This window comes from Achroia grisella, unplaced genomic scaffold (genome assembly GCF_030625045.1).
Source record: "Achroia grisella isolate CSIRO2021 unplaced genomic scaffold, CSIRO_AGI_Agris_v1 utg642, whole genome shotgun sequence".
In the NCBI taxonomy this organism is placed as follows: Eukaryota; Metazoa; Arthropoda; class Insecta; order Lepidoptera; family Pyralidae; genus Achroia; species Achroia grisella.
The window spans coordinates 647,245-662,903 of record NW_026712979.1 but is presented as its reverse complement, the minus strand read 5'-3'; the positions used below and the strand labels follow the sequence as shown (position 1 = coordinate 662,903).

The 15,659-nt window shown below is 36.8% G+C and overlaps 1 protein-coding gene across 1 annotated transcript; it reads left to right on the top strand.

Annotated features, from left to right (window-relative positions):
• The first annotated feature begins 10,252 nt into the window (after positions 1-10,252).
• Positions 10,253-11,513, top strand: LOC131849472 (fork head domain transcription factor slp2-like). The gene has a single exon (XM_059199551.1). The coding sequence runs from the start codon at positions 10,303-10,305 to the stop codon at positions 11,281-11,283; it is 981 nt and encodes a 326-aa protein (XP_059055534.1). The 5' UTR covers positions 10,253-10,302; the 3' UTR covers positions 11,284-11,513.
• The last annotated feature ends 4,146 nt before the right edge of the window (positions 11,514-15,659 follow it).

Below are 15,659 nucleotides of genomic sequence, written 5' to 3'. Positions count from 1 at the left end.
TTGGTTATCTTCATGCTAGTTTTCTTATGGTAGGTAGACAGAACTGAGTAGAGTTGACATCTTCCCAACCATATATTGAATAGAATACTGTAGAATACTTATGTGTTGCTCTTTTAAATAATCCTTTTAAGTCGATATTTTTTAAGTCGAAACGTGTTAATACAAAGTACCAACTAGCACTAATTTATTAGGGTAATCGTCGTAGTGATAAGAGCAGACTAGTCCCTACAAGTAGCACTCGTTCACGAGTATGACAATATACTCTTACCTCTTCCTATGGTCAATAGGTTTGAGAGTATCTGTTTATCCTCACGCTACTTTTCTAATAGTAGGCAGACAGAACTGAGTGGCATTGACATTTTTGCAACCATATACTTACATTATAAAACTGAAGAGTTTGTTTGTTTGAACGCGCTAATCTCAGGAACTACTGGTTCGAATTGAAAAATTATTTTTGTGTTGGATAGTCCATTTGTCGAGGAAGGCTTTAAGCTATATAACATTACGCTACGACCAATAGGAGCGGAGCTGCAATGAAAAATATTGCAAAAGGTGGTGCAATGAAACGCAGACGAAGATGCGCGGATCAGCAGTTATATATACTCTCCTCTTCCGATGGTCATGGGTTCGAGTTCGAAACTTCGCACAAAAGAAATGTTAAATGTTTTAAAACAATTTAAGTGGTTTTCTAAAAAAAAACCGAAGCTCGAAGATCACTTTTAGACTTAAAATATTGTAACCCAAATGTATGTGAAGAATTATGATGCAAATCAACTTACTCATAGATACAGCCTCCCGTATAGTTAATAATATAAATAACGTCAACAAAGAGCTTTACGACAATATCTGCGTCTTCAACGGAACAGTTAGTGCTTCCTTATAAACGCGCGTCCAATTACCTAAAGTAGGAAGTACACACGTCGCTTGGTTTGTGTACAACTGGCTCTTCTTCAATGATACAATTAATTCTACAAGGATCATGTAGCGTCTTGTCATTGTCTTCTCAAATTTCTAGAAATACCTTAATTCGTGTATGTTTGTTACAGTTTGCAGTTTATTTATTAAAAATGGCCTCGGTAGTCTAGCGATTTAGCACTCTGTTTTATTTCTTATTGTCGTGGGTTCGTTTTCTCGCACGGTACAAATATTTGTGTTATGAGTATGATTGTTTGTATCGATCTGGGTGTTTTCTAAGTATATTATATATGTACTTACAGAAATAATATCTAAGTATTCATATCAGTTGTCTAGTATTAATAACACAATCTGCTTACCTTGAGATTAGGTGAATTGAATTTTCACCTGCGTGAAATTTATATATGGTATTCAGATATATAAGCTATATTAGTGTAAAGTTTCATCAAAACTCATCCATACTCATCAACCATCACCTTGTTTGCTGTTCCAATAGCAACTCCACCATTCTATTGCTGTGTAGAGGTCACGCGCCGCCTACGCGCGACCCGACCATTTATAATTCAATTCCATACACATTTCATACATTACATGCGCCTCGGTTAGTGATGCTACCGACCAATGCAGTTTTATTAGTACCTCTTACTTACTCCTTAGCTGATATTATATTATTGCCTCGGCAGTCTAGTGGTTTAACTGCTTTACTTTCGATGGTTGTGAGTTCGATTACTAGGTACAAACATTTGTATTCATGAGTATGATTGTTTGTATCAGTCTGGGTGTTTTCTATGTATATTATGTATTTGCATCAGTTGTCTAGTACCCATAACACAAGCTCTGCCTAAATTGGGACTAGATGGCGCTGTGTTAATTGTCCACAAACCTGACATTGAGGGTGACGCAGCTGGAGTCGCAACTGCCTCTCTCTCTCAATGTTGTGTTACTTTTGGTTCATATAGACAATGTCCTGCTCCTTGGCGTATTTTTGATTATAGAAATACTAATATCAAATCTAATCTAATGATTGGTTTTGGACTCATAGGTGGCACGTCAACACTTCGGTGTCGATATCGATGTATCAAGTCTGTGCACATCACTATAGGTCTGTATGTCTGTCTGCATCAATTATTTAACCTTACTTAAGGTGCGGGTCACAAACATTACGCCGCGCGCCGACAATTGAAGGTGGGGCCTCATCTTGACATCTTGTGATCTCTGATTCATAGTTTAATCAAATATAATCAGACGAGTAATAACTTCAGTAGGTTTATAGTAGTTAACACTAGCAGTACATACAATATAATTATATACTGTGACACTCTGATGCATTCTTATTGCTGGACTTTTAAACTTCACATATTTTTCGCCCGCATATGGAGTACTGCTCTCATATTTGGACAGGAGCACCTGGATATCAGCTCGGTCCTTTTGACTCGGTTCAGAGACATGACAATTGTCGATGATCCCAATCTCTCTGGCGGTATCGAACCACTTAGCTTGAGGCGAGACTTCGCTTCGCTTTGTCTGTTCTAGCGAATATACAACGGACTGTGTTGTAAAGAATTGTTCGACATGATCCCTACGGCTACCTTATACCATTGCACTGTTTACCATCGACAGGGAATTCATCCTCACATGCTATTTTATCTTATTGTGTATTTATTGACCCTAATGAATCAGTGCTAGTTGGTAGTTTGTATTCACACGTTTCGACTTGTAAATGTGAACTTACAAGGATTATTTAAAAGAGCAACACACAAGTTTGCTCGTTCGTCTTGTGATGAGACATATTTCCGAATGAGCGGTAGATTAAAAAAAATGTTATGACTATACAAAAGTGTTTAAATTAAATTTATTTGTATGAAGGATTTTCTATCAATGTAAAAGTTTTCATTCACATATCTACCCTGCGTTACACGTGTTACAATGAACATTCTAAATTATTATTGAAAACAGTCTATTACAGGAACACGTGTAAAAATTTCATTAAAACCATACAACATGTATGTATGTATGTATGGATGGAGCGAAATAATATTTTGAGCTGTGCAAATTGTAATGTAAAATATTAACACAAGTGTTACACTCGGTGGCAAAATATTTGCACACGGCTGAATCGAGTGACGCATTACACCGAGTTCAAACAAAGCTGTGTACACACAAACCTACAAATATTTCTTTTATATGCATCCTCTACAAGTATTACTGTCGCTCTTATAATAAATGGTGCAATTAAAATAATTAATCACTAGCTGCAGCCGCGACTTGACTTGACAGCTGGCCTTTACAGCTTCACCGGACGATAAGGGGCGAGTGCAGATGGCACTCCAAACCAAGGAAGGACTTATGGAGCGGCTGAAGGCCAACTCCTGCCTGACGGATACGAGTTTAGTCTGAGGGCACCGCTAGGGTTTCGAACCTCTTAGGCACCACCCCACAACCAGGCCCCTGGAGGCGCGCGCGTGTACCCACGCGCCTCCACGAGAAGGTAGGGTGCAAGCCATAGCACCCTAACCAGAGAGAGGGCCTGTCCTACAACATCTACAGGACAGGCCAAGCCGCCGAAGTCTGGGTTGAGTGCCAAGTACGAACCCCGGACTTCGGCCCGCGGCACCTCGAGGTATACCGTGTGGTTTTTTAGTGGGTACGAGTCCCACACACCACCTCGCCATCCCTCCGGCGGGGTGACGGTCTTGTTGAAGATTTTTCCACACGATAAAAAAAAAAAAAAGGGTTTCGAACCTCGGCTCAGGCCGTCGTAACATCGGTCCCCGTTTGAATTGGAAGGGGGATCGATCGTCCGCGTGGAATTTAACTTTATTTTTCTAAAATAAATGTAGCCTGAGTTACTCCTTATTACATCTGCTACCTGCCAATAGAAGTCCCTTCGAAATTGGTCCAGCCATTTCAGAGATTAGCCGGAACAAGCAGACAGACAGATAGACAAAAATTGTAAAAAATGTTATTTTGGTCTAATTACCGTTATTATATTCATAACCATGTAGTAAACGGTTATTTCAATATTACAAACAGACACTCTTTTATTTTATTTATATGTGTAGATTTATACACAGACAATGTATAATTATATTTATTTTTATATTGACGGCCTTGGCGGTCTAGCGGTTTAACACACCGTATTTTCCATGTTCGCGGGTTCGATTTGAGGTGTGGTACAAACATTTGTATTCATGAGTATGATTGTTTGTATCGGTCTGGGTGTTTTCTATGTATAATATGTATGTATTTAGAAAAAAAATCTATGTATTTGTATCAGTTATCTAGTACTCATAACACAAGCATTAGCTAACTTGGGTCTAGATGGCGCTGTGTGAATTGTTCTGAGATTACTACTATTATTACTGTAAAGTTTCACCAATCACCAACTCAACCGTTGAGTAGTTTTCGCGTGCTTTCGAGCTTTTGATTTTATAATATTAGTAGAATGTATAAGAAAATAAACAAATATTTAAATAATAATATGGTACATGATACCCATCTAAGTAAACGTCAATCAGCTGTACACTATACTATGGTGACATATCACTAACTTCGGATTTACATCAAGTCAAATGATATAATGATACCATCATAGGGAGATCCCGGTCATCGAATCATTTGATATCAAATGGTGATATCTGATGGTGGCAATAATCATGAGTCATCAATAAGTTATAATGTTTTTATGTTTTAAAAAAAAAGTAATTCAAATGAGTTTCTTGCCAGTTCTTCTCAATTGGATCTATATACCGAACTGGACGGTAGGGAAATTATAAAATTATAATGTAAAAATTTGACGTTCCTAAGCGTGACATGAATAAATGATTTTTGAATTTGATGTGTAGTTTTTTTTATATTAAAAGTTGTTTCGATTTTTTTATTTACTACTAGCTGTTCCCGCGACTTCGTCCGCGTGGAATTTAACTTTATTTTTCTAAAATAAAAGTAGCCTAAAGAACTAAAAATTATTTTGTTCGTCTTAATTTATTCGTTCCATTAGGTATTGATTATATGGGTTCAAACTAATAATAATACATTTACATCCTGCATCATCCCTTATTTTATCCTCATGGGGGTTGTATTTATCAAAATCCTATTTAAGCGAACATCTTCATCATAGTAGCTCCAAGCAGTCCAAATCAAAGTAAGTAGCAAGTCAAAATCAGTCCACCCATTTCAGAGATTTTTTTTATAACACATGGGACAAACGAGCATGCGGCTCACCTGATGGTAAGTGATTACCGCCGCCAATGAGCACCCGCAACACCAGGGCAATTGCAAGTATCTTCTCGGCCTTTTAAAAAGGAATTAGCTCTTTTCTTGAAGGTTTCAATATCGTATCGGTTCGGAAATACCACTGCTGGAAGGTGATTCCACAATGTGGTTGTGCGTCGAAAGATTAGCCGGAACAAACAGACCAACAGACAACAATTTAAAAAAATGTTGTTTTGTTGTATGTACTTTATTTATATTCATATGCATGTAGTCAAAAACGGTTATTTCAATATTACAAACAGACACTCCAATTTCATTTATATGTATAGATGAAAATAATACAACAACTAAACTGAGCGCCTTCTCGGCTGGCTGTTCAACAATCTTGGTACATGGCCCACCATGTTTTTGACACCTTACAAATTAATTTTAATTAATTTATTATAGATTCCGTGTAATCACAAACAAATAAGTGCTTAAATTGTTTTTTATTAATCATAGCGATTATAAGAGCAAAATTCATCAAAACATTGTTATCGTGTTTACCATTAATACATAAGCACTCAACAATAACATATTTTTATAAATAAACAAACTGTTTAGGTAATCTATACGTATAAATAAAATTGGAGTGTCTGTTTGTAATATTGAAATAATCGTTTTACTACATGCATGTGAATATAAATACGGTACATACACCAAAAAAACATTTTTAAAATTTTTGCCTGTCTGTCTGTCGGTCTGTTTGTTCCGGCTAATCTCTGAAATGGCTGGACCGATTTTGACGGGATTTCTTTGGCAGGTAGCTGATGTAATAAGGAGTAACTTAGGCTACTTTCATTTTAGAAAAATAAAGTTTAATTCCACGCGGACTAGGTCGCGGGAACAACTAGTCTATACATATAAATAAAATTGTCCGTTTGTAATATTGAAATAATCGTTTTTTACTACATGCATATGAATATAAATATGGTACATAGAACAAAATAAGATTTTTTACTATTTTTATTTTAGAAAAATAAAGTTAAATTCCACGCGGACGAAGTCGCGGGCACAGCTAGTATTTATATAAATAAACAGTGTAGGTAATAAAATAATAATTGTCAACAATGCCATGATTAAGAAAGGTGCAAGAAGACAATGATCACTGAGATAAGCAATGTCTCTGATCAAAGTCGGTTGTATTATCGTAGTCTACCTGGATTCTTAAGTCATGAATAGAATGGCACAAGGACAGACATTTATTGCTCTAATACGGCGAAACTTACTAAGTACTGTACTTATTTTGTTAAGGTACGTAACCACATATAGCTCGTAGGACAGATGGCCGTTGGGGCAGTAAAGTTGTCGAGTGGCGACCGCGGACCGAAAGACGCAGCGTGGGAAGGCCTCCAGCAAGGTGGACCTACGATCTGGTCAAGATCTCTGGAAGGCATTGGATGCGAGCAGCGCAGGATCGTCGTGGAGATCTTTGAAGGAGGCCTTTGTTCAGCAGTGTACGTCTTTCAGGCTGAGATGATGATGTCATAATCATTACAAAAAAATCTTTTTATCGACTTTATTCTAATGCTGTTGATTACTCTATCATAGAGTATACTCGTGAAAACTTAGGCTCATCCGTCATACTCGAGAACGGGTGCTGCTTGTGGCGACTGGTCTGTTTAGGTTGCGAACACTGATTAGATTTTTTGTTTTATGCAATAGCATATGCTGGTGTTCACACTATTCTCCTAAGTATGAATTTAACAATGAATCTGTTTTATTGTAAACATTTATTAGAAAATAGTACGAGCTTAGTTTCTTGTTAGTTCTTCTCATCTCAAAATCATTTCAAACTGACGGTAGATTTGTCATATCATAAGAGTCTGTAATAGACCTATATGAATAAACATATTTAGAATTTGAATTTGTTAGTTACACTTGTGAATAGATTGTGGAATGGACTACCTGCCGAGGTTTTCTCACGAGACTACAGCATGTAGTTTTTCAAGAAGGGTATATTAAGGGTTGGCAACGCGCATGTGACACCCCTGGTGTTTCAGGCGTCCATAGGCTACAGTAACCATTTACCATCAGATGCGTATGCTTGTTTGCCACCTACGTGGCATAAAAAGTGTCTTTTTATAGCTATCGGACGAAAATAAAGAAGGCACTCCAAACCTTATGGAGAGTCATAAGGCCAACTCTTGCCTGACGAATATGACTAGAGTCTGAGGTCGCAGCTAGGAGTCTGAACGTCTGTTTCAGTCAGATATTGTTTGTTTGTTATCTGTTGTAATATTTATGAAGGGAAATAAAAGGTCATATAAATGAGGGTCTATAAATAATAAAGTCTTGGTTGAACTTGCATTTTATTTACAACATTAACGATGTATTCTACACTTGAGAACCAATCAGAAATACTAACTGTATTTTTTTATATCGGCCAGATTTTAACTCACGATCTTTTGGCTGCTCCTCTATAAAACCACTACGCCACTACGTTATAAACTCTCGGACTTTTTGAACTGATTTAATACGTTATGCTAATTGAAGTTGATGAAAATAGATGTTGGCCGATTCTCAGACCTACTCAATACGCTCACAAAATTTCATGAGAATCGGTCAAGCCGTTTCGGAGGAGTATGGGAACGAAAACTGTGACACGAGAATTTTATATATAAGATTCATTATTATTTCCCATTTAGATATTAATAATAATAATAATCTATAATAATCTCAGGACAATTCACACAGCGCCATCTAGACCCAAGTTAAGCTAGCTAAAGCTTGTGTTATGGGTACACACACACAGACAACTGATACATATACATAGATATTTTTTTTATAAATACATACATATTATACATAGAAAACATCCAGACCGATACAAACAATTATACTCATGAATACAAATGTTTGTGCCGCCGTGCGAGGAATCGAACCCGCTACCATCGGTCGTAAAGCGGTGTGCTAGACCGCTAGACCACCGAGGTCGTCACATACATATTGATAATGAACTTGGAGGACAATGTTTCATATCAACAATAAATTAATTACAATATTTTAGCGTAAATATTTGTCATTAAAGTATTTAACGTATAAATACATACAAATAAATCAAATTGATGTGTCTGTTTGAAATTTAAAATTAACAATTTTTCACTAAATGCATATGAAATATGTACGTCACTTTTTATATATTTTATTCCACTCTCTCTGTTTGTTCTTGCTAATCTCTGAAATGGTTGGACCGATTTTGACGGGAATTTAACTCGCTGATATTGTAAGGAATAGAATAGAATAGAAAATCATTTATTCAAATAAACTTACATTGAAGCACTTTTGAATAGTCATTACATTTTTTTTTTAATGTACCGCTCATTCGGAATGCTGTCTCATCACAAGAAGAACAAGCAAGAAACTTGTGTGTTGCTCTTTTAAATAATTTATTCTTACTTACAATTTAAGTTTAAGTGTGTGAATACAAACCACCGATTAGCACTAATTCAATGAAATAATAAAATAGAAAAAAAAACATTCAATATACAACAACTGGTTAAACAATTAATAAGAGAAAATAAGTCATAGTGATTAGAGCAGACCAGTCCACACAAGCAGCACCCGTTTACGAGTATGACGGATGAGCCAGCCACCACTGCGCTCGACCATATTTTAGGGAGCCCAATGACCCGGCCCACCACGCCGCCACAAGTCTGGACATTTTAGTGAGCATGACTACTCAAAACACCAGACCACGTCGTAGCTACTCACAATTGCCATCTGATGTTTAACGGAGTAACTTAACCTACTTTTTTTATTATTATAAATAAAAAGTTAAATATCCACGAGAGGTAAGGCGATCCATCCAACACTGCGTTCGATCCATGTCATGACACGAAGTCTGTTAAATGTGGGACTATCTGACGCTGGGTCAACTGTTGTGAAATAGAAATAATCTTTATTTAAATAAACTCAACATAAGCACTATTGAATAATCACATTTTTTTATTCTACCGCTCATTCGGAATGCCGACTCATTGTAAGAAGAATGAGCAAGAAACTTGTGTGTTGCTCTTTTAAATAAATATTGTTTTAATTATATTTACAGTAACAAGGATTATATGCGACAATCAACATAGAAACTGCTACGCACTTAATCTCTGTTCAATCAGATAACATTGTTAGCGCTATGAATTTTAAGTTAGATATTTTCTACAAAAACATTATTATCATTTATTAATTCTTCAGTTGAGGGAGACATTATTATAAAGTAAAAAAGTAATAAAAATTTACCAAAAGAACTATATTTTCCTATATATCTGCGGTAACTTAAATTACCTTATGCATATTATATATGCATAAGGTAAATTAAGGTTAGTAGGTACTGTTTATGTACTTAGGTACAGTAAGTACAAAAGTATGTTTTTATATTTATTTACAAAATATTTTTAAATAATTACATGACACATTGATAATGTGATAAGATAACGTAATTGATAACTATATATAGGTATCGCCTCATTGTATCAACACTGACTCACTGTTTAGTTTATATCTGAAATTAATGATGAATTAACACAATATTTACCTTGGCCAAAGATCAGCCATAAGTAAATTAAAAAAAAAACCAAATCAGTACTTTTGTCATAGCTACATAGATAACGAATCGTGACAAAAGATAACCCTAAGCCGATTAACGTACAATCTAGAATATATTTTGTCATATACAATGTCATTAATTGTTACCAAATCTAATCGAGAAACGAATTTAGTTAGCATACCTAACTATAAACAATAGGGACACACAAAATACCCAGTACGAATTAATAGCTTTATAATGCCATTAATCAAACTAGAAACCACCGTTTTTAATTATAACCATGGACGCAACATGACAGAAACGAAACAATATATAAGTTTGTGTTAAAGCTCTCCAAATAAAACTATAGGAAGCGAGCGAAGAAGCTCTGCGGCGCGAGTGGGGACGTGGGCAGCTTACGGGACGTGGGGCGTGATGTATGTACGAAAAAGCTCCCAGCTCGATTGGTCCCCGGCAATATCGGAAGCTACAGAGGCGGTGCTTACCGCGCGACGTATAAAACGCGCCGCCCGCCTCCGCGCCCGTCAGTTCCCTCGTCGCTCGCGTATCGATCGCACGCGCGTTCTTACAACAGTTACTAGTGCAACACCATGGTGAAGTTCGAAGGAGATTTCAGTATAAATTCTATACTGATGAACCACGCGGCGAATAAGCCACCGCCGTCGCCGACTACGTCGTCAACTGGCGCGTCGCCTTCTGAGGCAGACCTCAGCGATTCGGAGCTCGATGTCATCGGCACCGAGCCCGTCGACTGCACCAAACCGAAAGATGATGACAAGAAGGATAAGAAACATGAGAAGCCAGCGTATAGCTACAACGCCCTGATAATGATGGCGATCCGCAACAGCCCAGAGAAACGTCTCACGCTCAACGGTATCTACGAATACATCATGACAAACTTCCCCTACTACAGAGAAAACAGGCAAGGCTGGCAAAACTCTATCCGCCACAACCTGAGTCTCAACAAGTGCTTTGTGAAAGTGCCTCGCCATTACGACGACCCCGGCAAAGGGAATTACTGGATGCTGGACGCGTCTGCGGAGGATGTCTTCATCGGTGGCACGACCGGCAAGCTCCGTCGGCGGTCTGCACTCAACGGCAGATCTCGGCTGGCTTGCTTCAAACGGCCACTGTTCCCTGGCGCTCCATTGCCGGGTGCGTACCCACCTGCCACCTACTCGCAACTCGTCGGTCTCTACTCACAACTGCTGTACCAGAGATACGCACCGATGCAGATGAAAACGCCGCCAGTAGCCCCGAGTGCGGTGCATCCAGCCTTCCGTGGCGCAGAAGCGATGGGTTACAGTGCTTTGCCGTACGCTCCCGCTTTATACGGAGCGGAGAGACTTCCGTCGGCACCTTTTCTACAAACCTCGCTGTTACCAAACGCTCCTCTGAGCCAAAGTTCGACGATGTTATCGCAGACATCCCCGTTGCTGCCGCCGTCGCCTCCGCTGATGGCCCACTCACCACCGACGTCGGGCAGCTCGAGCCCCGAGCTCCCATCGCCGTCGCACCACCCCCTCACGCCGCACATCTACAAGCCCGTCACGATTCTGTCAAGACAGTGACTCCACAATTTAAGCAATCTCATAGAGGCTGAACCAATTACTCGGGAGAGTACTTGAGACATTTCCACTATACTATCTGTGATTTAATATTAGTTAGTGTACAAAATGGACCAGTGGACGAGAAGTTGTGACGAGGTCGGTAATCTCTTGTGGCTGCGATGCATCGCGCAATTGCAATATTCTCTACTTATAAATTGTTAATTTAATACCACTAGCATTCCCCTATTGTATTGTATAGAAGTTAGTTAATAATGTAAATAGGTATTTCCAAAGTGTAAAGATATTTATTGATGTTGTAATAGGATTAAGATAAGAGAGTTATAAATGAATAAAACAAAGTAAGTCTCCTCATAACATAATATTATCTTTCATTTACCTAAACGGCTCTGCGGGCTTCCTGGAACGGTAACGAGTGACACTCACATAATGGTCAGTTGTAAATCAAAATTGATTGTCGGAAGGATGGTAATCTTTAGTTACAGTGAATCAGCAAATGAATCAACAAACTTTCATAAATGCGAGTTATTTAAACTAGACATAAAACAAATCTAAATATAGATGTATGGACTGATAACAACTGAGACAATATAAATATTGTTTCACCTCGCAAACAGTGACATTGTATTTAGGCCTAAACACGTCAGTAGATGCTATCGCCACTATCTGATAATACAAAACAAACATCAGTACGCATGTACATATTAATATTTACAAATATTTTCACATACTGATATAAATGTGAGTATTGTTCATTTAATAAAACAACTAAAGCAATATTTAGTACAGATAGCGAAACATGTAGAGCAATTATTCGACTTATAAAATGTTCACAAATACGTGGATCGACGTGACGACTAAGTAATAAATTAACGGTAAATGAGTTTCTGAGGAAATGAAAATGTAACTGAGAATTTATGATAAATATTTATTATTATGTACTATATTGAGTACAGTTGGCAGTAAAGTAATAATGAACAGAAAATATTTTTGGATAAATAATTACAAACTCTGAAATTTATAGCCTATATGATGCATAAACTGTGTTACTGGCATGTGCATGGCTATAGTTTTCATGCACGGGATTTTCATTTAATGTTAGACATAGACACCTATATAAATATACATTGTAAATAAACTGGCTTTAAAAAAAAGTAATTCAATTGAGTTTCTTGCCAGTTCTTCTCAATTGCATCTGTATACCGAACTGGACGGTAGGGAAAAAATTATAATGTAAAAACTTGACGTTCAGAAGCGGCTAAAGTTCCTACATGAATAAATAATTTTTGAATTTGAATTTACTGTAAATATTCCATCAAAATTCGTTCAGTAGTTTTTGCATGAAAGAGTAACAAACATATAAATAAAATTGGAGTGTCTGTTTGTAATATTGAAATAACCGTTTTTTACTACATGCATATGAATATAAATACGGTACATACACCAAAAAAAACACTTTTTAAAATGTTTGTTCCGGCTAATCTCTGAAATGGCTGGACCGATTTTGACGGGACTTTTATTGGCAGGTAGCTGATGTAATAAGGAGTAACTTAGACTACTTTTATTTTAGAAAAATAAATTAAAATTTCACGCGGACGAAGACGCGGGTGCAGTATGCTAGTATATATATAGTTATAATATGTGTATAAAATTAAGTTAACAATTTACGTAACTATTAATAGAGTTTAGTTATCATTATATTGGTCTGTTAATTAATAATAAACACATATAGTCCAAGTGATCTACTAAACTATTAACAAGTTAAAATAAATTATAAATGACTTTAACTTGTGTAGTTGCAATACGATTGAGAATTGATAAACTGAAATAAGGACCTGAATCTACTGAATTTTATCTAGTTTATTGAACTTAAAGTTTATATGTACGAAGTGATCTACTAAACTAATAACAAGTAAAGCTAAAATAAACTACTCTAACTTTTATAGTCGCATTTTATTGAGAACTAGCTGTACTCACGACTTCGTCCGCGTGGAATTTAACTTTATATTTCTAAAATAAAAGATTTTTCTGAAATATAAGTAGCCTAAGCTACTGCTTATTTCATCAGCTACCTGCCAATAAAAGTCCCTTCAAAATCGGTCCAGCCATTTCAGAGATTAGCCGGAACAAACAGACAGACAAAAATTGTAAAAAATGATATTTTGGTGTATGTACCGTATTTCTATTCATTACAAACAGACACTCCAATTTTATTTATATGTATAGATATTATAATCAAGTATAACAATATGTATATACAGTGGACCCGCGGTAATCCGGCCCTTGTCTTATCCGGCCCCCCTTTTAAACCGACATGGTCTATTATTTATTATTGAATATTTTTTTGACTACAGAGTCCATATACATACATACATATATAACATAGAATCTTATCACTGAATCTGTAATTTCTAGGAGTACAAGATACTCTTTTGTAAAAATTCCGGACTATAGGGGACCCTTAGGCAGAACTTAGTTCTTATCACTACGACTGATTTAATCTTATTATATATTTATATTTGACCCAAAAAATTAGTGCTGGTTGGTAGTTTGTATTCATACGTTTCGACTTGTAAATGTAAACTTACAAGGATTATTTAAAAGAGCAACACGCAAGTTTCTTGCTCGTTCTTCTTGTAATGAGACAGCTTTCCGAATGAGCGGTAGATAAAAAAAATGTTATGACTGATTGATTTTCTATTCTATTCTACTATATTCTACACTTGTTCCTGGAAGTATTAGTAATTCGTTCATCTTGTGATGAGACATCTTTCCAAACGAGTGGTAGATAAAAAACAAATTGTTATGACTATTCAAAAGTGCTTAAATTAAGTTTATTTGAAGAAATGATTTTCTATTCTATTCTATTCTCTCTATCTTCTTCATCCTCGCCTCTTCCCGTTACTCGGGGTCGGCTTTTCTAATCCTAGGGCGCCATACATTTCGCTGGTAAGCATTGTCAACCAGGTAGTAGAATACAAATGTTTGTGCCGTGCGAGGAATCGAACCCGCGACCATCGAAGTAAGGTGTGCTATACCACTAAACCACCGAGGTATTCGAATACCTACTATTGATTTGTACGTTTGTATGTATTGTATGTGCTGTAGGTTTCGAAATTAATAATTATAAAATGATCAATATGACTCAATTATATATAGTGGCCTGGGACATATGAAATTTGAATCCAATACCAATTTCGGTGCTTAACTTCGATTGTAATAAAAGATTTTTTTATATAGCATAGGGGAACAAGCTTGCGGCTCACCTGATGGTAAATGATTACCGCCGCCCATGAGCACTAATACAATTATAGACTTTGAATCGTTACATAGTATAAAACAAAGTCGCTGTCGCTGTCTCTCCGTCCATATGTATGCTTAAATCTATAAAACTACGCGACGGATTTTGAAGTGGTTTTTTTTAATAGATAGAGTGATTCAAGAGGAAGGTTTATATGTATAATACATGTCCACTCGTGCGTAGCCGGGGCGAGTAGCTAGTGACATAATATAAAACAAAGTCACTATCGCAGTCTGTCCCTATGTCTGCTTAAATCTTTAAAACTACGCAACGGATTTTGAAGCGGTTTTTTTTAACAGATAGAGTGATTCAAGAGGAAGTTTTATATGTATAATACATGTACACCCGTGCAAAGTCGGGGCGAGTAGCTAGTATAATATAAAAATACATGTCATACAATCCTTTACTGAATTGTGTGATTAATCGATTGTTGATACATAAGGTATGTATATGATAAGCTATTGTGATTGTACAGTGACAGTATGTCTGTCTGGTGCTTGTATTATAGGTAATTATATGGTGAACTTTGGAAGTCTATCATTTACAATACTTATGTATATTCTAACGATATATCTGTGTTAATAAGTTGTTGGTATCTATACATTAGATAGCTATAAGGATAATGAAACCGATGCAGATAAGCGTGGAATCTTCTATACTCAGGAATGAAACAATGATTGAAGTTTACAGCTGTCCGTGACGCTTGCGCATATATAGCGAGAGGATAGTCGACGCGCTCGCCTGCGGGGCGAGGAAAGTGATAACAGCATAGAGGTCACTATCTATGCACAAGCGGTGGGATCAATTTAATTACCAAATAAGTAGGTATACAGGTAAGTAATACAGAATCTTGTAGATACAACCTAACAAAAAATATATCTAAATATATATAACTCAAAGGTGAGTGACGTAGTGATCAACGCACAGCCCCAACTACTGGACGGATCGGGCTGAAATTTGGCGTGCAGGTAGATGTTATGACGTAGGCATCCGCTAAGAAAGGATTTTGATTAATTCTACCCTCAAGGGGATAAAATAGGGGATGAAAGTTTGTAAGAAACTTTGTCAATTTTAAACC